This window comes from Tachypleus tridentatus, chromosome 9 (genome assembly GCF_004210375.1).
Source record: "Tachypleus tridentatus isolate NWPU-2018 chromosome 9, ASM421037v1, whole genome shotgun sequence".
Taxonomy (NCBI): Eukaryota; Metazoa; Arthropoda; class Merostomata; order Xiphosura; family Limulidae; genus Tachypleus; species Tachypleus tridentatus.
Window position 1 is genome coordinate 144,367,169 of NC_134833.1, and position 21,567 is coordinate 144,388,735.

Consider the following 21,567-nt stretch of genomic DNA (forward strand, 5'->3'; position numbering starts at 1 on the left):
TTTTTGTAAGCCTGGAAAGGATTTCAAGATTCTTTCAAACTATTGTACAATTACTTTGACGAGCTGCCTTTGTAAGATGTTAGAGAATCATCTCTAATTCAAACCTGTCATTTGAATTACAGCTTCAAAAAGCTAATTAATGATTGTCTTGTTGAGTTTCTCGAATCAAAGAGCATTATCTTGCCCACTTCGTGTGGGTTCTGACGACAGAGCTCCACCATGAATCACCTGATTTGATCAAAGAAGCCTTCTTCATATGACAACTTCTTGTATCTGTATTCTTTGACCTTGAGAAGGCTTATGATACTACGTGGAGTTACAGTATTTTGAAATACCTCCACTTATAACGGTTACATGGCAATTTGCTCTATTTTATAAAAAAAAATGTTTTAAAGGATAAGCGATTCCAAATACGTGTAGATTCGTGTATTACCCTTTCTTTCCCACAAGAACTTAGAGTTCCTTAGAGCTGCGTCTTGAATGTCACACTTTTGAGTATAAAAACTAGTGCTATCATTACACAACATCCTCTTACTGTGGTAAACGAACCGTATGTCAACGACATCCACATCTCGTGCCAGTTGTCGCGAATTAGGTTTATTGAGAGGCAGCTTCAAACTGCCTTCAACTGTTTACTAAAGTGGACCACAGCAAACATTTTTATGTTTTCTTTTTCTAAAACCCTTTGCATACACTTTAGCCACCAATGGGATATTCACCCCCATCCTGAGCTCTTTCTAGGTGATTTTATTATTCCTGTGGTTCCTGAGGCAAAGTTCTTGGTGCTTATCTTTGACCGTAAGCTTACCTTCATCCTACACATCAAAAAAGCTATGCGTCAAGTGTACAAGGGCACTGAACAAGCTCCGTGTCCTCAGATTCATTTCTTGGGGAGTAGATGAATATTCTATGTTAAGGATCTAACGTGTACATTGTACAGTATACGACTGACCATTCTGTAATATGACATTATACATTATACGGTATACGACTGACCATTCTGTAATATGGCACTTTACATTATACTGTTTGTGGTTGGCCAAATGAGCAAACAAAAAGTACTTTTGATTCAAATTCAGTACGTTCTGTGTTTCACTATTTAAAAGACATGATATTAAATATATAATACAAAATAGAATTACAAGTTGCTTATATAAGAACATCAAGTTACCAGGATGGATGGAACGGGGAGTAAGTATGGATTCCCCCCCCCCCATCTTCTGTAAAGTAAAACAAAAGGGTAGTTAAGTAGAAAGATCCTTTGTTTGAGGTGGAAGGTAGAAGATTAATCTAGTTTATTGGGTAGAAAACGTTAAGAATTATTTTATAGCGTTTTTATTTTGCTTATCTTTTTCTTTTCCTTCTTTCTTTAACAGCGCTTCCTTGTGTCCAGATGAGTAATGTGAACAGTTGAACACGAGGGCTATTTGTGTTAGCCGTCCCTAATTCTGCACTGTAAGACTAGAGGCAAAGCAGCTAGTCATCACCACTCACCGCCAACTCTTGGGCTACTCTTTTACTAACGAATAGTGGGATTGACTGTAACATTACAACGCCCCCACAGCTGAAAAAAGGATCATATTTAGTGTGACGGGGATTCGAGCTCGCGACCCTCGAATTGCGAGTTAAGTGCCTTATCCACCTGGCCATGCCGGGGCCCCGTTGAACTGGTTGTTTGTAAAGCAATTTACTTTTCACGTAACCTCCAGTTACTGAATACGACAGTCCAAAAATAAAACCAATCAGAAACCATCTGTTACATTACGTCAGTCATTGTTTTCAGCTTTGTTCGTTAGGTGTATATATATATATGAGAGGTTGTTTCACCAATTCATGCGTAATATCAGCGATCACTGTTATTTTATTTTTCAAATAGGAAAAAAACACATTCTAATATGAAATAGAAAAATTTGTGAGAAGCATCGTTCTGCAAGAAATATTAAGTATTTTTCATCAGTAAATTTTGAAGGCAAGGTTTATTACTGTTTTAAGTAACATATAATCTTTGTTGTTTTCGTGAGATGAACTTTGTTAATGTCCTGTATCAATTGAAACGCTAATATTGTTTTGATTCGCAGTAAATTATCAAATGTTGTATTTCTACCACTTAAACCCAGATGTCGCTAAAAAATATCTTTCAAATATTATGTGGATCGTGTGTCATTCGTTTCTGTTTCTACTTGTTTTACTCTGGATGTATAAACAGTAAGTGAAAATATGTTTTCTCATATCTTGATGACAATAATGTAGACTAAAGTAATTCCATGTTGTAATAATATTATATTCTAATATTATTAATATGAACCTGTACGAAGTAAAAACACTTTATTTTCATTTTGTGTATTTTATATACATTTTTGTGTTATAAAGATACAAACATTTAGTATTTCTGTTAAAGTAGTCCACTAATAAAAAAAAGTAATTTATTCTTTAAAAACGTAAAATCCCTTGTTAACTACAAAGCTGCAAAATTAGTTATCTACTGTGTGCTTAACACGGGTATCGAAATCCGGAGTTTAGAGTTACGACCGACTCTTCAGACTTTCCGCTTAGAGAGAAAGAGAGGTGGATTATGACAAGATTGAATAGGAAAAAAGTTAATGTTAATTAAGAACGTACACAAGGGCTATTTTCGATAGCCACAACTAATAGACTACGGTGAAGACTACTTATGTTCATGACTACGTTCGGCCTCAAATAGAGGATATTCCACTATAGTTTATTACGAATGTACGTGACCAAGCTGAGATTAACAGATAGTTTCAATTAACAAAGATCATATATTAACGAAACAGGTTTGTCTGTTTACTCTTGTTCTAAATGTGAAGGACAGTCGTGTGAGTTTATCATATAAACATCTTCATCATATATATTTTATTACAACAGTAAATCCTAACTCGTACATTATCGGATATATAATCTTTGTTACTATGTTGTTAAAAATAAAACAACATAAGCGCGATCTGTGCTCTGCCGACCACAAGTATCAAAACCCGGATTCTAGCCTTCAGACTTTACGCTAAACCTATGAGAAGCTCTTATGATATGTATTCAATAGTTCCATACTTATAGTTTACCTGTGATAAAACTTCCACATCATATGTTTTTTGTACTTAATAATAACCTAAAACATGAGATACTGACACAAGACCGACACTTTTGTTTGAACTACAACTGTCAATGTCTAGGTAAAAAATGTTATATGTGTACATCTATGTGTGTATTTATGTTTTTCTTAATTTCCTCTGTAGAAATCTATAAAAACCAACTCATTCATGATCGAGATAATCAAAATATTGAATTGCCAATAATTTATATCATCACTGCAACTTATGCACGAGCTAATCAGGTTCCAGAAATAACAAGGTTGGCCCAAACTTTAATGCACGTGCCAAACATTCATTGGTTGGTTGTGGAAGACTGGTTTGATAAAAATCCAATGGTAGAGAAAATTCTGAAAAAACGAGGTATACAACATACTTATCTACTAGGACCGAGACCACCCAATCATCTGAAATATCCTTATGCTGTCAGCTGTCACCATGCAGCCTTCAAATGGATTAGGGAAAACGCCAAATCTGGTGTTATTTTTATGGCGGATGACGACAACATTTTTGAGCTTCGAGTATTTGAGGAAGTAAGATATTAAGTAAAACACGTGCAACACTTGACAACAACATAATTTATGTGAATAAAATATATATGGCTTGTCATAATCATAACAATAAAATATAGATCAAATTGTTTTCTATCATATTTTAACAAGTTTATCTTTATTTAAAATGGCTATGATTTCATACGATATATTTTTAGAATATCACACGTATGATTTTTCGATCTTACTTCATTTCTAACCAGATGGGTCACTATTTCAAGTAGATTAGATATTGTTTTCATAAAGTTGACAATGTCAGTATTTATTATAGTCGTTTGGTTTTTAAAATAATTGACAAGGTCTCTAAGTTATAATACAGATAGATTGAAACTAATTTTCTGTTTATAATCCATTTATCTTTCATTTTTGTGTTTTGTTTTTTTTTTACAGATGAGATCAACCAAAAATGTAAGTGTTTGGCCAGTAGGGGGCATGTTAAGAGAAGAGTTATCTAGTCCAGTCGTTAGGAATGGAAAGGTAATCGATTTTTACGACGGTTTTCGGATAAAAAGAAAATTTGCTCTCGATTGGGCAGGTTTTGCTGTAAGTGTTCAACATTTCCTCAGTACCCCTGGAGCTACAGTTCCATATCGAAATGGTTTTGAAGAAGATCTATTCTTACAAAGTCTGCGTTATGAGCTAGATGACTTGGAACCGAAAGGAAACAACTGCTCGGAGGTAAGGAAAGATTATACTCAAAAATAAAGGCTTTCAATGATTTTTTAAAGTTATTTCAATTTCTGCCTTAGAAAATAACCGTTAAGTAACAGTGGAAGTTAGGGCTGTTTTAGAAATTAATAGTCCCTGCTTGCACTCGTGAAAGAGTTAACATGTATCGTTGAAATAACATAAATAAAGATAATATATAGCAAAAGAGGAAAGACTGTATCTTTGAATGTTTTTTCTTACTTATGGAAGGACACAAAAATAGTGAAATACTTTGATCCATAAGTTCACGGAAAATTACACAAGGGTTATGCATAGCTGTGCCTAATATTGAATTGATAAACTATAAAAAATGTGGCATCTCCTGAAACTCTTGAGTTGTTGTTGTCTAATGAAAAAAATGGGTTTGTATCCCTTTTTTAATAAACGTACCATTTCCGAATTTTTTTGTTTTGATGAAGGGTCGATCCATGTATACATCTGCCCAAACGCGTTTTGATTCTATATATGTATATATATTGGTTATTAACATTTTGCTTTCGTATTGTAGTAATTTTAAAACACAAAATAAATAAGTTTTAGTAACAGTGATTTCATTTAAAATATTAATTCCACTGTAGAAACATCTCTTGTAAGTATTTGCTATATTGTATCAAACTTGTCAATACTTAAAACGAATCTGGAAAAGTCAGTATTGAAAGAGTAAAGATTCTTCTCATGTAGTTTATGAACCTGTTCAGTTATGTGTTTAGTTATTTACTTTTTACATTACATAGCTTTATAGTAACTTTATATTTCATTTCAGGTTTTAGCGTGGCACACCAGGACAACAGTAAGGACTTACCCATCTTTGGAGAATATGAAGAAAGAACCTGACTACGAAAACACAAACCTTCCCAAACTTTACACTTCTATGTTAACTACTGCTCGTAACAAAATATAGAAAACGTGTTTATTTAAAGATTTTGAAAAATCACATAAATTATAAAAACAGATTTGAGCATAGAATCAATACTATTTGTGTTTCTCCATAAAACGAGATCACTTTTCAGCGTTTTATTAGTGAATGTAGAAGTAAAAATACAATAAATGCGGGACTAGAAACCATATAGACACCCGAAAAGGATATATTTCAGCTTCATTATTCATAAAACTTAAAAGTAAAAAAAGAGAAGCCTATCAGCTCATCAAGGATGTCCATTCCAGCTCTAACCATCCCTTACTACTCATGCATTCATCCAATCTTTCCTTGAACTTACCACCCCCGAAGTCAGCTTATTCCAAAGGCCAACCACTCTGTTTGACAAGTAATACTGTTTAAAATACAGATGACTCCTATGGTACCAATATTTGAACTTATGATCCCTTGTTTTATGGGTTTCATTGATAAACACAAAAATATCTGATGGATCTATGTTATTAATACCTTCAATAATATTAAACATTTCAATCAAATTTCCTCTAAACCATCCTTTCTCTAGAGAAAACAAGTTTAGACACTTTAGTCTGTTCTATATGACAATCTTGTCATACCAGGTATCAACCTAGTGGCTCTTCTCTTAGAATTCAATGTTCTTCTTCGGGGAAGGAAGCTCTAAACAGTACACTATAAACGTAATCTCTTCAACCACAGTAGTTAATGTATTTCCATTTAAGTTGTAATACTAATTTGAAGTGTATAAATATGCATGTATCACCTCACATTTAGGATAATTAAACATCATCTTCTACGTATTGGCCCAGTGTATCAAATGACCTAAATCTCCCCTGTAAATTTACATCATCTTTGGTACAATTAGCCACCCCACAAATCTTAATGTCATATGCAAACTTCAAAATTGTGTTAATCATTCTAGAGTCAATATCATTAATATATATTATAAGCAGCAAAAGACCCTGATGTACATCACTTGTAACCTCAATACAGTCAGGCCTAATTCCATTTATTACCACTTCATGTTTTCTGCTCTATAGCCAATTTTCTACCCAATTTAATAACATTTTCCACACTCGCACAGATTTAATTTTTGTAACAAGTCTTTTGTGAGGCACCTTATCAAACACTTTCTGAAAATCAATGTAAACCAAATCCACGGTATTTCTTTTATCAACTACTGCTGTAACATCCTCAAAGAATGTCAGAATATTTATTAAACAATATTTTCCCTTAGTGAAACCATGCTGACTCTTTGACACCATGTTGTTTGAAGATGGATTAAATTTATTCAGATTCTTTGTGTCATTCAAAACGTTAGTTTGAATAAAAGACTTACCCGTGGTGACAAAAATATACCCGTATCAAATAAAGGGATTGTATAAAACGTTAAAATGTTTTTAAAATAAAGTGAAATACAATTAGGTGTACTGTCATTACACGTCCTTAAGATATAAAGAAAAGGCTAGAATAAACGTTTCATTAATTAGTTTCCTTAGTTCAAACTTTGGTCTTGCGTATTTCAAGACAGTTTCAAACACAAGATACATACTATGAATCAATAAAGCATGCTTAATACGATAAGTACTACATGGTTCCGATATGAGCTGAAGTTATTGTATATCCAATACCATTTTATTAACGTATCAGTAATTTAAATGATAAACAATTAACAATCTGACTAATGCCCTGTGCATTTTACATGATAATTTGAAATCACTTGTGTAATGTTAATACACAACAAATATTTTATATTATTACAGTTCTTAACAACAACGTTCTTTCTTGTTTAGTTTTGTTTGTCTCCTTCTTTCTCAATTTGCCCTTTTAATTGTTTTTACTAAATATAGTTGTCCGGTTAAAAATCAATTTCTCAACTAAGGCGCCATTTTTAGCTAATCAATGCAGACCATAATAATAATAATAATATGAAAACAAAATATCATCTGTTTTTTATCATCCAAACACAGATACATATTTGTATGAAGTTGCTGAAACAACTGTTGATTTGGGAAGCAGATTTATTTGTACAGAACTTTCGTTTCTACAGCTATATGATCATGTACAACACAGAAAAAATACCTCCAATGAAATAATCTTAGTTAAGATTATACTGACTGCATCTGTTGTCTACTCTTATGGAAATATAAGTATTCCTTATGTTCTATTTATGCTAGATTTTAAATAGATGATTGTTAATTGTTTCAAAAGTTTTTTTGTACATGCAGTATTTTTATATTCTTGGAATTTGCTTTGAGTCGTATTTTTCATTATATTTGATTATTTACGTTTCTCTTGTTCCATGCACCTAGTTGTTACTTTTTGCCTGTTTCTTTTGTACAGGAACTTTCGTCGTCTATGTATTTTTATTTTATGCATCATGCCACTACCACATTTTTTATTACTATACATATACATGGCTTGCTTGTTTGTTTTTTAATTTCACACAAAGATACACGAAGGCTATCTGCGCTAACTATCCCTAATTTAGCAGTTTAAGACTAGAGAAAAGGTAGCTAGACATCACCACCCACCGCCAACTCTTGGGCTACTCTTTTACCAACAAACAGTGGGATTGATCGTCACATTATAACCCTCCACGACTGAAAGGGCGAGCATGTTTGGTGTGAAGAGTATTCGTACCTACGACCCTTAGATTTTGTCGAGTGCCTTAACCACCTGGCCATGCTGGCTCACATGAGTTGTGCAACTCTGACAGATGCGTCTGTCTGTTTGCTCCTTGTTTAACCAGTTCTAGGTCACGAGGCTAATTTTAACCAAACCTTGTGGGATGATAGTCTGGAATGAATGGCATGTTAATGGGTGCTCAAAACCGCTTCTACCCCTATTACTGCTGTTGTTGAGTGTTTAGTATCTTTGACTGAGTTAAAGTTAGCTACATTTATGTCCCCCAAAGGCAAAGCTACAAACAAATAAACTATATTCATATATAATGCCACGTTCGTACACACAAAAAAACAATTTTATAAATGTTTCAGTCCTTCGGTGGGACAGCGGCAAGTCTTCTGGTTTAAAACACTAAAATTAGGGGTGAGATTCCCCTCGGTAAACACAGCAAATAGCTCGATATCACTTTGCTATAAGAACACACACACGCATTAAAATTTCTGTAAATCAATATACACATACAAAATAGATGAGGAACACAAACGTATTATATACGTATATATATCTCACACAATGTACCAGCACTCTTTCATGAGAAACACAGTGAAAAATGGTCACAACCATTGTAATATTATATAAATTCGGTTGAAGTTTCTACTACAACAATCACCATAATGTTGATATGGGAAGACTGCTTCTTGAGTTATACCCACTTCTTACTTCAACCAATGAAGTTTCAACTTCAGCCCGTAAGTCACTTCTATGCCCAAAGGAAATCAAGTAATTAATCACGTGAAACTCTGTATGTTTAAAACAGATAACAGGAAGCATTTCTACCGCCACTACCTCTTCCTACAAAGCCTTCCTGACCATCACATGGTGTATACCATGTTTTAATTGTGTATATAGTGAGTTCTTACAGTTTATACACAACTTATTGTGAGGTAGTAATGAATAGCTGTAATAATATGTTATAAATATATTGTATGAAAGTTAGGATTTTTGTTTTATTTAGCATGCAATCTTCTCCAACATTTTCGTATATTCATAACTCTGACAAAGGACTGACACCACAGCTTGTTGTTTCATAATTTCGATAAAAAGTTTTAACACTGGTTCTTGGATTAGTTAGTATTTTATTTTGTTATATGCAATTTTTGTCTTAATATAATTAATTTTCCTCAAATAATACCTAATCCCGGCTTCAATTCTAGTTCGCTAAAGGTCATGGAATGTTAACTATAAAATTTAAACTCTTAGTTCATCGCCTAGACAGCGGCAAGTCTTCGAATTTACAACAATAAAAACAGGGGTTCGATTCCCCTCGGTGGACACAGCATGTAGCCCGTTGTGGCTTTTCTATTGGGAAATAAACACACGTACACGTTAAACTCTTAAATGTTGATGACTGGAAAATTTTTGGTTGTATATCATGAGATGACTGGACCTTCAAATGTTCGTTTTTCTTCTCTTGTTACAAGAGATGACCTGATCAATATTCCCAACCCTGATCATTTAAACAGAAATACTGCAATTGACACGGTTTGTTACTGTAAGGATATACAGTCTTATAATACAGATCTCTCTTTTAAATGTTATAAACCACTCCACAAAAAAACAGTTTTCGGCTTTTTCACACCAAATTTAATAAAGTAGAGCATGTTTTAACATCATAAGACGAATGTAGAATTTAAATTTGAATTCGTGAAGAACTAAGACTTACGGACAGAAGTTTATTTACCACATTTAAAAGTCGAAAAAATGAAACCGTTATTTTTAGTGGAGTAAAAACTGCGTCGATTCTGTGAACAATTCTTTAATATAATGTTTGCTGATTTTAAAACAAAAAGATATGTTTTCTATGTTTTGTTACGAGCAGTAGTTAACATAGAAGTGTAAAGTTTGGGAAGGTTTGTGTTTTCGTAGTCAGGTTCTTTCTTCATATTCTCCAAAGATGGGTAAGTCCTTACTGTGGTCCTGGTGTGCCACGCTAAAACCTGAAACAAAATAAGCAAATTTAAGTAAGGTTTATTTTAACATTCAAATCAGGTAAGGTAACAAACAACTTTAAGTAAAGTTTATTTTATGATTAAAGCTAGGTATGGGAGAATTATTACGTTAGGTCCTTGATTTTTTTCTGCCTCTGCTTTAGAGAGAAAAATTATAATTATTCATCATGGGATACGGCATAACAACAAACTTTCTCAAATTTAATAACCAGAAAGATTGAATATGTGGATAAGAACTATATAAGGATATCAAGACAATTAGAAGGATCTCAGTACGATGTAAAGACGTTAGCACAAAAATTAGTCATGGTCCATTATCTCCATTAAGACGAACCAATGGAGCGAAAAACCTTGTTGTTCGCTCTTCTATGTAAAGTGTTTCTCAAAAACAGAAGCTTGTCATCACTAGTCATGGTCCATTATCTCCATTAAGACGAACCAATGAGGAAGAAAGAACAGAGCACAAGCTAGTTGAAGCAACCTCTAATATACCTCTAATAATATGAAACAGATGTGTAGGAACTACATGGGTGATTAGAATTAAAACATATGAGTGGTGAAGAATAGATTAATTGACTTGTCACTATGAGTAGAATTCCCAGAAATTATTAAAAATACAAATTACAAGATAGTCTGTATGAACTACGTTATGTGTATACTCATATTTATTATATAATAAACTACTATTACAGTAGCATAATAATTGTGTTAATTTCTTTGACATTAGCAATCGCAAAATAGACGTTTATTTTTTATTGTAATTTCTACTTTTTATCACTTGGACATTATTTCTTAAATCTAGTAAAACCATTCCTTTCGTAAGTATAATTCAAGCAATTATAATTCATAACCTATTGTCCCAAAAAACACGCTTTTCACTATGGGCCCATAGCTTTATTATAAGAGTGATAGTCAAAACCTAATATCCAATCAGAGAAGAGTAGCCAGAGAGTTACTAGAAGACGCTGCCTTTCGTTTAGACTATCACTCCAGAACTATGGACGGCTATATGTAAAAAGCCTTTGTGTAACTTTACGTAAAATTCTGAAACAAATTATGCTGTATTATTTCCTTCGTGTATACTCTCTATATGTAAAGAAGAATATTTAAAAGTAGATTCTTTTTCTTTAACTCCATGTTGTTTTTCTCTCTCTCAGTTCACTGGTACAATATGTCATATTTATTTAATATTACATCATTCAGTAGTAACTTAATTATATTTAATCTCTACACATGACAACAAACTACAAAAAGCATAACTTCCACTGTTACTTAAAGGTTATTTTCTAAAGCAGAAATTGAAATAACTTAAAAAAAATCATTGAAAGCCTTTATAATTTTTGAGTATAATCTTTCCTTACCTCCGAGCAGTTGTTTCCTTTCGGTTCCAAGTCATCTAGCTCATAACGCAGACTTTGTAAGAATAGATCTTCTTCAAAACCATTTCGATATGGAACTGTAGTTCCAGGGGTACTGAGGAAATGTTGAACACTTACAGCAAAACCTGCCCAATCGAGAGCAAATTTTCTTTTTATCCGAAAACCGTCGTAAAAATCGATTACCATTCCATTCTTAACGACTGGACTAGATAACTCATTTACGAACGTGCCCCCTACTGGCCAAACACTTACATTTTTAGTTGATCTCATCTGTTAAAAAAAAAGGAAAAAACAACTGAAAGATGAATGGATTATAAACAGAAAATTAGTTTCAATCTGTCTGTATTATAATTGAGAAACCTTATCCATTATTTTAAAAACCAAACGAGTATAATAAATACTGACATTGTCAACTTTTTGAAAACAATATCTAATCTACTTAAAATAGTAATTCACCTGGTTAGAAATGAAGTAAGATCGAATTATAATAGTGATATTGAAAAAAATATATCGCATGAAATCATAGCCATTTTAAATAAAGATAAACTTGTTAAAATATGATAGAGAACAATTTGATCTAGATTTTATTGTTATGATTATGGTAAGCCATGTATATTTTGTTCACATAAATTATATTGTTGTCAAGTGTTGCACGTGATATATTTAATATCTTACTTCCTCAAATACTCGAAGATCAAAAACGTTGTCGTCATCCGCCATAAAAATAACACCAGATTTGGCGTTTTCCCTAATCCATTTGAAAGCTGCATGGTGACAGCTGACAGCATAAGGATATTTCAGATGATTGGGTGGTCTCGGTCCTAGTAGATAAGTATGTTGTATACCTCGTTTTTTCAGAATTTTCTCTACCATTGGATTTTTATCAAACCAGTCTTCCACAACCAACCAATGAATGTTTGGCACGTGCATTAAACTTTGGGCCAACCTTGTTATTTCTAGAATTTGATTAGCTCGTGCATAAGTTGCAGTGATGATATAAATTGTTGGTAATTCAATATTTCGATTATCTCGATCATGAATGAGTTGGTTTTTATGGATTTCTACAGAGGAAATTAAGAAAAACATAAATACACACATATATGTACACATATGACATTTTTTACCTAAAAATTGACAGTTGTAGTTCAAACAAAAGTGTCGGTCTTGTTTCAGTATCTCATGTTTTGGGTTATTATTAAGTACAAAAAACATATGATGTGGAAGTTTTATCACAGGTAAACTATAAGTATGGAACTATTGAATACATATCATAAAAGCCTCTCATAGGTTTAGCGTCAAGTCTGAAGGCTAAAATCCTTCAGATTTAAAAAAAAAAAGGTTTTGATACGTATGGTCGGCAGAGTACAGATAGCCCTAATATATACGAGTTAGGATTCACTGTTGTAGTGAATTATATATATATATATGATGAAGATGTTTATAATGATAAACTCACACAACTGTCCTTCTCATCTAGAACAACATATAAACAAACTTTTTCGTTAATATGTGGTCTTTGTTAATTGAAATTATCTGTTAATCTCAGTTAGGTGACCTATATTCTTAATAAATTGTAGTGGAATATCCTGTACCTGATGCCGAACGTCGTCATGAACATAAGTTCTCTTCACTCTCGTCTATCAGTTATGGCTGTCGAAATTAGCCCTTGTATAGGTTCTTAAGTTGCATTAAGTTTTTTCCTATTAAAGCTATCCAATTTTATCATCATCTATCTCTCTTTCTCTCTGAGCGGGAAGTCTGAAGAGTCGTAACTCTAAACTCCGGATTTCGATACCCGTGTTTGGCACATACCGTGTTTCTCCGAAAATAAGACAGGGCTTATATTAATTTTCACTCCAAAATATGACACTAGGGCTTATTTTCGGGGGATGTCTTATTTTGATATATTAAAAAAATGAAGTTACAAAGTAAAACTATTAAACTAACCATTTAAAATAAACTATTATTAAACTATTAAACTAACTGATTAATACTTAAACAATCTAATTAACTAACTATTAAACTAATTAATAAATTAATTTTTTTTATTTCTTTCCTCTTCCTGCCACTTTTAACTAGGGCTTATTTTAAGGGTAGGGCTTATATTAAAACTATCCCCAAAAATCACACTAGGTCTTATTTTATGGGTAGGTCTTATTATCGGAGAAACACGGGAATACATGAGCCATTGTTCAGCTTTGTGCTTAACTAGGGATTTTGCCTCTTTTAAATAATAAATTTTCTATTATTCAGGAATATTTCAATGAGAAATTCTAAATGCTTATATTTCTAGAATATATAAAATATTCAAAATAAAAATAGACAGTGTTTTTAATTCGTACAGATTCAAATTAATTGTGTTGAATGAAAAATAATATTGTTTCATCAATAACTTCGTATATTTACTTCATGGTCATCACCATATTAAACAACTTTTTCACTTACCATATATACACCTAGAGTAAAACAAGTTGAAACAGAAACGAATGTTAAATGATCCAAACAATATTCTGAAGTATTCTTTAAACATCTAGGTTTAATTGGTAGAGATAAAATTTTTCTTAACTTTGTACCAGTCAACACTAGAATATTAGCGTTTTAACGAATACAGGGTATTAACAATGTTCACCTAACAGGAAACGTTTCTGTTTTGTGTTAAAGCATTATTGAACCTTGCTTTCGAAATTCAATAACTGCAAATATAGCGATTCTTTTTTAACTTGCCATGTTAGAAAGCTGTTTCATAAAAATAAATTAAACTGAATACAGGAAGTATAATATTATATATATATATATATATAACTTCATCTACAAACTGATACTATTGCTCGATACGAAATAACAGATGTTTTACAACCGTTTCTATTTGTAGACGAAGTTATTTCAGTCAGGAAATGTTTGTCGCTGCATCAAAACACATTATTAGAGAACACAAAAACATTTCACAGTTTCATACCACGCGTGAAAGGAAGATGAAGAATAAAAAATAAAATAATTACTATTTCATTACAACAGTACTTAACACTTTCTTAACTAATAAACTGGAAAGTAAATTCATAACCAGGCACTTTCCTTCTAAACTATTTGATTTTGTTCAACTTTGTGGAACTCTCACATTGAAGGATAGAACCTACTGAATACGATTTTGAGTAGTTTATATTAACAGAAATATAATTGATAGATGACAAGAAAATTTGTATGAATTAAAATTTGTAGAATCATAAAATTCAGCTAGATTTTATTTAATATCACAAGACTTTTAATAAGCGTTAGAATTTATGTTGTTCTCAGCTAATAAAATATTGTAACAAAGTAAATCCCGCCGAGTAAACTACTTCTGATAGCTTAATAAGTCAATTGTAGAACTTCAAACTAATTTCGAACAAATATAATAGAGAAACGGCAGCTAATCAACAACACCCAGCTCTTGGGCAACTTAAATGTTGAGATTTGACTGTTGCACTCAGAACATAACCATGATCAAATATCAACATTCTGTCAGACACAAGTAACCCAAGATCTGGAGATATGTGCCGTTTACTATCTCTCTTTCTTCTAGTTTACCAGTTCAAAATTAGCCACTACAGACGCAGTTAGCCTTGTGTGGACAGGTTGTTAATGCTCTTAACTCGTAATCTGAGGGTCGTGAGTTCGAATCCCTGTCACATCAAACATGGTCGTCCTTTCAGCCATGGGGACGTTATAAAGTCACAGTCAATTCCACTATTCGTTGGTAAAAAGGTTGGTGGTGGGTGGTGATGACTAGCTGCCTTCCCTCTAATCTTACACAACTAAATTAGGGACGGTTAGCACAGATAACCTTCGTGTATCTTTGCGCGAAATTCAAAATAAACAAAAAGCTAGTCTTGTATAGTTTTGCGCGAGTATCCGAAACAATAATTATTTAACTATAGATAATTTGCTATAGAAAAAAAGACAAACACAATTAAATCATAGATATAAGACTTCTTTCCTGGAAAAAGTGCGACAAAAAAGGAAATATAGTCTGGTACATAATAGCGTAGACAACTTATATGTTTCCCATTACAGCTTCAGAACCAAGCCAGAAAAACGAGCAGTGAAATAAAGTTCTTCTATGATAGCGGATATACGAACACAACGGAATTAAAATAACAATTAACACTAAATCACGTGTTTTAAGAACAAGAGGTTTAGAAAAAGAATATGGTGAAACACATCACGTCTTTTTATTTTTATCACTCATACGAAACGGATAATCTTCTTTCGTGAATATCTGTATTTTGTGTACGTTGCTCTTTAGGGCTGAATAAATTGCATTGATAAATTTTGAAAAGAGTCAAGTCTCACACATCACGGCCTACTCAACTCCTATTTTACAAAAAATTCAAAATACCCATATTAGCGTTGAACAATACAATGTGTCACAATATGTCCATTTCATAGTGCAGGATATTCAGTCTCACCACACGGAATATCAAAAATATTTCATAAAATGTCGACTACTACAAAAATCTCATTTCCACGTACAGGATAGGATTGCTAATCATATCTTACCCATATAAAAGCAAGTGTGTGTCACGTCATGTCAAGCTTGATTTTTTCGAAACGGTGAAGGGAGGGGGCATAAAAGCCAAAATGCGTTTGTACAGATAGAATGGTTTGATTACTGTCTGCCCATTACGATTTTAGTTATAGGGATGCAAAGAAATCGTGAGACTATGTGTGCCTTGAAACCTTACAAGTGTAGTGAGTGATGGTATAATAAGCCAAAAGTAAAGACGTAGTGTGGGATCACCTAACCTAGAGCCAGTTGCATAAAATTTTAATGTTAAATCATTTCTGAATTAAGCTATTTTATTTGATATTACCAATGTTTGTAATCAAAACAACCCTTTTATATCAACGGAGACTCTAAATTAAGAAATCAACAAATATGTTTTCCATATATACATTTCGTTTTAAACTTTCAGTATATAGACTAACATTTAACAATAATATTAGGTTATAATTTTGTTGCTAAGCAAAATGACATAGAAGCCATTCTTGGAACGTGGTACTACTAAACGCACTGAATTGTTTATATATAAGTAATTGTTAACTTAACTGATTTTCACTAATAGATATTCTATGAATACGCCAGGAATTCTTATGATGAATAATCACAATTTTGATTGACTCACAAAGGAATTTACCAACATTTGACTGTCTCGATTGCACTTCTCTGCCTCTTTGTTAGACTGTTTGTTTTTGCTTTTGAAATTCGTTCAAAGCTACACGAGGGCTATCTGCGCTAGCCGTCCCTAATTTACAGTTTAAGACTACAGGGAAGACAGCTAATCATCACCACCCACCGCCAACTCATGGGCTACTCTTTTACCAACGAATAGTGGGATTAACTGTCACATTATAACGCCCCCACGGGATTGTTTAGTTCTATATAACACAATTCTAAGTCTAAGTTTACAAAATATTTGTTTGTTTGTTCTTGAATTCCACTCAAAACTACAAGAGGGCTATCTACGCTAGCCGTTCCTTATTCAGGAGTGTAAGATTAAAGGAAAAGCAGCTACTCATCATCACCCACCGCCAAATCTTGGGCTACTCTTTTACCAACGCATAGTGGGACTGACTGTAACATTATAACGCCTCACGACTGAAAAGGTGACCATATTTGGTATGACGTGGATTCAAAGCCGCCACCCTCGGATACGAGTCAAGCACCCTAACCACTGGCCATGCCGGATTCTCACAATATTTATAGCCATATTCCTTCTCATGTTTTACATTTAAAGTGTTTAAGGCTACATTATACGTTAATTAATGTTAGTATTACAGATGTTTCAGCGTTAGCAGCTAGGTCAACTGAAATGACATTCTTTGATACTAATAATACGAAAGCTCAGATGTTTCTCCGCCGTTTTATATTTAGGAAGATGATAAATCAATTGCTTGAAACAAAAATAGATGCTATGCCAACATTAGTACATGAATAGTAAATATAATGTAATATGAAACGTTTTGTTATACTAGTTTTTAAAATCATCGGTCACAGTCTACCACGAAATAATTGAGTTTTATTTTGTATTTAAATGACGTCATGTCTAAGTCTAACTTACTGAACAATAAAACTAAACAACAGAATACCCGAACCTACAGCAGGGATCGGACTTAAATTATTAACTTTCAAACTTACCTCTCCACCGCCGGAGGTGCTTTTAACTGAATCAGTTGAATTAAATGATTCAAGTATATAACACTAAGTATTTGTAAATATTTCACACGAGTCAACATGAAACAATGTGCGGAAAAGGAAAAAAAAACACAACAAAAAACATATATATATATAACTTTCACGAAGACTTGGAAAATACTTGAACAAATGTTCAGTTGGAGATGTGTCATCTTCCGAGAGAACCAAAAGACTAATACATGTATTCACCTGTATGCTTTTTTGTACTTAATAATAACCTAAAACGTGAGATACTGAAACAAGACCGACACTTTTATTTGAACTACAAGTGTCACGTTTTGGTAAAAAAAGTTATATGTGTATATGTATGTGTGTATTTATGTTTTTCTTAATTTCCTCTGTAGAAATCCATAAAAACCAACTCATTCATAATCGAGAGAATCAAAATATTGAATTACCAACAATTTATATCATCACTGCCACAATGCACGAGCTAATCAGATTCCAGAAATAACAAGGTTGATCCAATAACAGAGAAAATTATGAAAAAACGAGGCATACAACATACTTATCTACTAGGACCGTGACCACCCAATCATCTGAAATATCCTTATGCTGTCAGCTGTCACCATGCAGCCTTCAAATGGATTAGGGAAAACGCCAAATCTGGTGTTATTTTTATGGCCGATGACGACAACGTTTTTGATCTTCAAATATTTGAGGAAGTTAGACATTACATGTATCACGTGCAACACTTGACAACAATATAATTTATGTGAACAAAATATACATGGCTTACCATAATTATAACAATAAAATATAGATCAAATTATTTTCTATCATATTTTAACAAGGTTATCTTTATTTAAAATGGTTATGATTTCATACGATATATTATTAGAATATCACACGTATGATCTTTCGATCTTACTTCATTTATAACCAGATGGGTCACTATTTCAAGTAGATTAGATATTGTTTTCAAAAAGTTGACAATGTCAGTATTTATTACAGTCATTTGTTTTTTAAAATAATGGATAAGGTTTATCAATTATAATACATATAGATTGAAACTAATTTTCTGTTTATAATCCATTCATCTTTCAATTGTTTTTTTGTCTTTACAGATGAGATCAACCAAAAATGTGTTTGGCCAGTAGGGGGCATGTTAAGAGAAGAGTTATCCAGTCCAGTCGTTAGGAATGAAAGGTAATCGATTTTTTCGATTGGGCAGGTTTTGCTGTAAGTACCTCTGAAGCTACAGTTCCATATCGAAATGGTTTTGAAGAAGATCTATTCTTACAAAGTCTACGTTATGAGCTAGATGACTTGGAACCGAAAGGAAACAACTGCTCGGAGGTAAGGAAATATTATATTCAAAAATTATAAAGACTTTCAATGAGTGTTTTTAATTATTATTTCAATCTCTGCCTCAGAAAATAACCTTAAAGTGACAGTGAAAGTTATGCTTTTTGTCGTTTGTTCTCGTCATATGTAGAGATTAAATATAATTAAGTTACTTCTGAATGGTGTAATATTAAAGAAATGTGACATATAGAACCAATGAACTGAAAGAGAGAAAAACAACATGGAGTTAAAGAAAAATAATCTACTTTAAATATCCTTCTTTACATATAGAGAGTATACACGTAGGAAATAATACAGCATAATTTGTTTCAGAATTTTACGTAAAGTTACACAAAGGCTTTTTACATATAGCCGTCCATAGTTCTGGAGTGATAGTCTAAACGAAAGGCAGCGTCTTCTAGTAACTCTCTGATTGGATATTAGGTTTTGACTATCACACTTATAATGAAGCTATGGGTCCACAGTGAAAAGCGTGTTTTTTGCGACAATAGGTTATGAATTATACTTGCTTGAATAGTAAAATTTCTTGAGGGTGAGATGAAGGGGCGCTTACGAAAGGGATGGTTTTACTGGGTTTAAGAAATAATTTCCAAGTGATAAAAAGTAGAAATTACGATAAAAAATAAACGTCTATTTTGCGATTGCTAATTTTAAAGAAACTAACACAATTATTATGCTACTGTAATAGTAGTTTATTATATAATAATTATGAGTATACACATAACGTAGTTCATACAGACTACCTTGTAGTTTGTATTTTTAATAATTTCTGGGAATTCTACTCACAGTGACAAGTCAATTAATCTATTCTTCACCACTCATATGTTTTAATTCTAATCACCCATGTAGTTCCTACACATCTGTTTGATATTATTAGAGGTTGCTTCCACTAGCTCGTGCTCTGTTTTTTTTTCCTCATTGGTTCGTCTTAATGGAGATAATGGACCATGACTAATTTTTGTGCTAACGTCTTTACATCGTACTGAGATCCTTCTAATTGTCTTGATATCCTTATATAGTTCTTATCCACATATTCAATCTTTCTGGTTATTAAATTTGAGAAAGTTTGTTGTTATGCCGTATCCCATGATGAATAATTATAATTTTTCTCTCTAAAGCAGAGGCAGAAAAAAATCAAGGACCTAACGTAATAATTCTCCCATACCTAGCTTTAATCATAAAATAAACTTTACTTAAAGTTGTTTGTTACCTTACCTGATTTGAATCTTAAAATAAACTTTTTCTTAAATTTGCTTATTAACTCGCCTGATGTTACTTTTAAAATAAACTTTTATTAAATTTGCTTATTAACTCACCTGATTATCATCTTACAATAAACTTTACTTGCATTTGTTTGTTGACTTTCTAAATTGTAGCTTGAATTTAGTAATTCATACATGTCCATTTAGAATATTTAATTCATTACAGTGCACATTTGGTGAAGTACATCTCATTCTGCGATTATTCACAGTTTACTATTTTCCTAAGTTCTCTTATCCATCATGTGAACGTAATATTTATAATTGGTCTTTCAAATTTCTAATTTACTTATTTATCCGTCTTGTTTCAATAATGCGATAACATGTGAACATAACTTCTTTTAGAAATTCAGTTTTCTCTCTTGTAAGTTCAATAATACTAGTGATCCATGCACATGAAAAAGGCTATTCAGACCGAATACGTCAAGAACTAAAACGAAACTGGAAAAGCCAATTCTAACAAAGTGAATGTTATTTATATATATATATAATTCTGTTATATTATATGTAATGCAGTTCGTCAACCTGTGAAATTATATTGCGAATTGTTTCGCGCGATATTTATAGTAATTTTATATTTTGTTTCAGGTTTTAGCGTGGCACACCAGGACCACAGTAAGGACTTACCCATCTTTGGAGAATATGAAGAAAGAACCTGACTACGAAAACACAAACCCTCCCAAACTTTACACTTCTATGTTAACTACTGCTCGTAAGAAAACATAGAAAACATATCTTTTTGTTTTAAAATCACAAACATTATATTAAAGAATTGTTCACAGAATCGACGCAGTTTTTACTCCACTAAAAATAACGGTTTCATTTTTTCGACTTTTAAATGTGGTAAATAAACTTCTGTCCGTAAGTCTTAGTTCTTCACGAATTCAAATTTAAATTCTACATTCGTCTTATGATGTTAAAACATGCTCTACTTTATTAACTTTGTGTGAAAAAGCCAAAAACTGTTTTTTGTGGAGTGGTTTATAACATTTAAAAGAGAGATCTGTGTTATAAGACTGTATATCCTTACAGTAACGAACCATGTCAATTGCAGTATTTCTGTTTAAATGATCAGGGTTGGGAATATTGATCAGGTCATCTCTTGTAACAATAGAAGAAAAACGAACATTTGAAAGTCCAGTCATCTCATGACATACAACCAAAGGTTTTTCAGTCATCAACTTTTAAGAGTTTAACGTGTACGTGTGTTTCTTTCTCTACAGAAAAGCCACAACGGGCTACATGCTGTGTCCACCGAGGGGAATCGAACCCCTGATTTTATTGTTGCAAATTCGAAGACTTGCCGCTGTCTTGGCGATGAACTAAGAGTTTAAATTTTATAGTTAACATTCCATGACCTTTAGCGAACTAGAATTGAACCCGGGATTAGGTGTTATTTGAGGAAAATTAATTATATTAAGACACAAATTGCATATAACAAAGTAAAATACTAACTAATCCAAGAACCAGTGTTAAAACTTTTATCGAAATTATGAA

At 32.5% G+C, this 21,567-nt stretch overlaps 3 protein-coding genes across 3 annotated transcripts; 2 read left to right on the forward strand and 1 right to left on the reverse strand.

The window, feature by feature from the left end:
• The first annotated feature begins 1,834 nt into the window (after positions 1 to 1,834).
• On the forward strand, positions 1,835 to 7,463 carry LOC143226587 (galactosylgalactosylxylosylprotein 3-beta-glucuronosyltransferase S-like). Its single transcript, XM_076457761.1, has 4 exons — positions 1,835 to 2,205; positions 3,252 to 3,637; positions 4,046 to 4,333; positions 5,127 to 7,463. The coding sequence occupies exons 1-4, from the start codon at positions 2,118 to 2,120 to the stop codon at positions 5,262 to 5,264; spliced, it is 900 nt and encodes a 299-aa protein (XP_076313876.1). The 5' UTR covers positions 1,835 to 2,117; the 3' UTR covers positions 5,265 to 7,463.
• Positions 7,464 to 9,539: 2,076 nt separating this feature from the next.
• LOC143227504 (galactosylgalactosylxylosylprotein 3-beta-glucuronosyltransferase S-like) lies at positions 9,540 to 15,811 on the reverse strand. Its single transcript, XM_076458946.1, has 4 exons — positions 15,808 to 15,811; positions 11,947 to 12,332; positions 11,254 to 11,541; positions 9,540 to 9,880 (listed from the first exon to the last, which is right to left on the reverse strand). The coding sequence occupies exons 1-4, from the start codon at positions 15,809 to 15,811 to the stop codon at positions 9,743 to 9,745; spliced, it is 816 nt and encodes a 271-aa protein (XP_076315061.1). The 3' UTR covers positions 9,540 to 9,742.
• A 139-nt stretch (positions 15,812 to 15,950) lies between these two features.
• On the forward strand, positions 15,951 to 21,325 carry LOC143227505 (galactosylgalactosylxylosylprotein 3-beta-glucuronosyltransferase S-like). The gene is made up of 5 exons (XM_076458947.1): positions 15,951 to 15,999; positions 18,080 to 18,168; positions 18,345 to 18,354; positions 18,678 to 18,802; positions 20,659 to 21,325. Exons 1-5 carry the CDS (start codon positions 15,951 to 15,953, stop codon positions 20,794 to 20,796), a joined length of 411 nt encoding a protein of 136 aa, XP_076315062.1. The 3' UTR covers positions 20,797 to 21,325.
• Positions 21,326 to 21,567: the final 242 nt, after the last annotated feature.

Coding starts and splice junctions, on each gene's coding strand:
- LOC143226587 (XM_076457761.1), top strand. CDS start 2,118: ATGTCGCTAAAAAATATCTTTCAAATATTATGTGGATCGTGTGTCATT. Junction 3,638..4,045: donor AGCTTCGAGTATTTGAGGAA/GTAAGATATTAA, acceptor TTTTTTTTACAG/ATGAGATCAACCAAAAATGT. Junction 4,334..5,126: donor AAGGAAACAACTGCTCGGAG/GTAAGGAAAGAT, acceptor ATTTCATTTCAG/GTTTTAGCGTGGCACACCAG.
- LOC143227504 (XM_076458946.1), bottom strand. Junction 11,542..11,946: donor ATCTTCGAGTATTTGAGGAA/GTAAGATATTAA, acceptor TTTTTTTAACAG/ATGAGATCAACTAAAAATGT. Junction 9,881..11,253: donor AAGGAAACAACTGCTCGGAG/GTAAGGAAAGAT, acceptor ATTTTGTTTCAG/GTTTTAGCGTGGCACACCAG.
- LOC143227505 (XM_076458947.1), top strand. CDS start 15,951: ATGCAAAGAAATCGTGAGACTATGTGTGCCTTGAAACCTTACAAGTGT. Junction 16,000..18,079: donor CTTGAAACCTTACAAGTGTA/GTGAGTGATGGT, acceptor GTCACCATGCAG/CCTTCAAATGGATTAGGGAA. Junction 18,803..20,658: donor AAGGAAACAACTGCTCGGAG/GTAAGGAAATAT, acceptor ATTTTGTTTCAG/GTTTTAGCGTGGCACACCAG.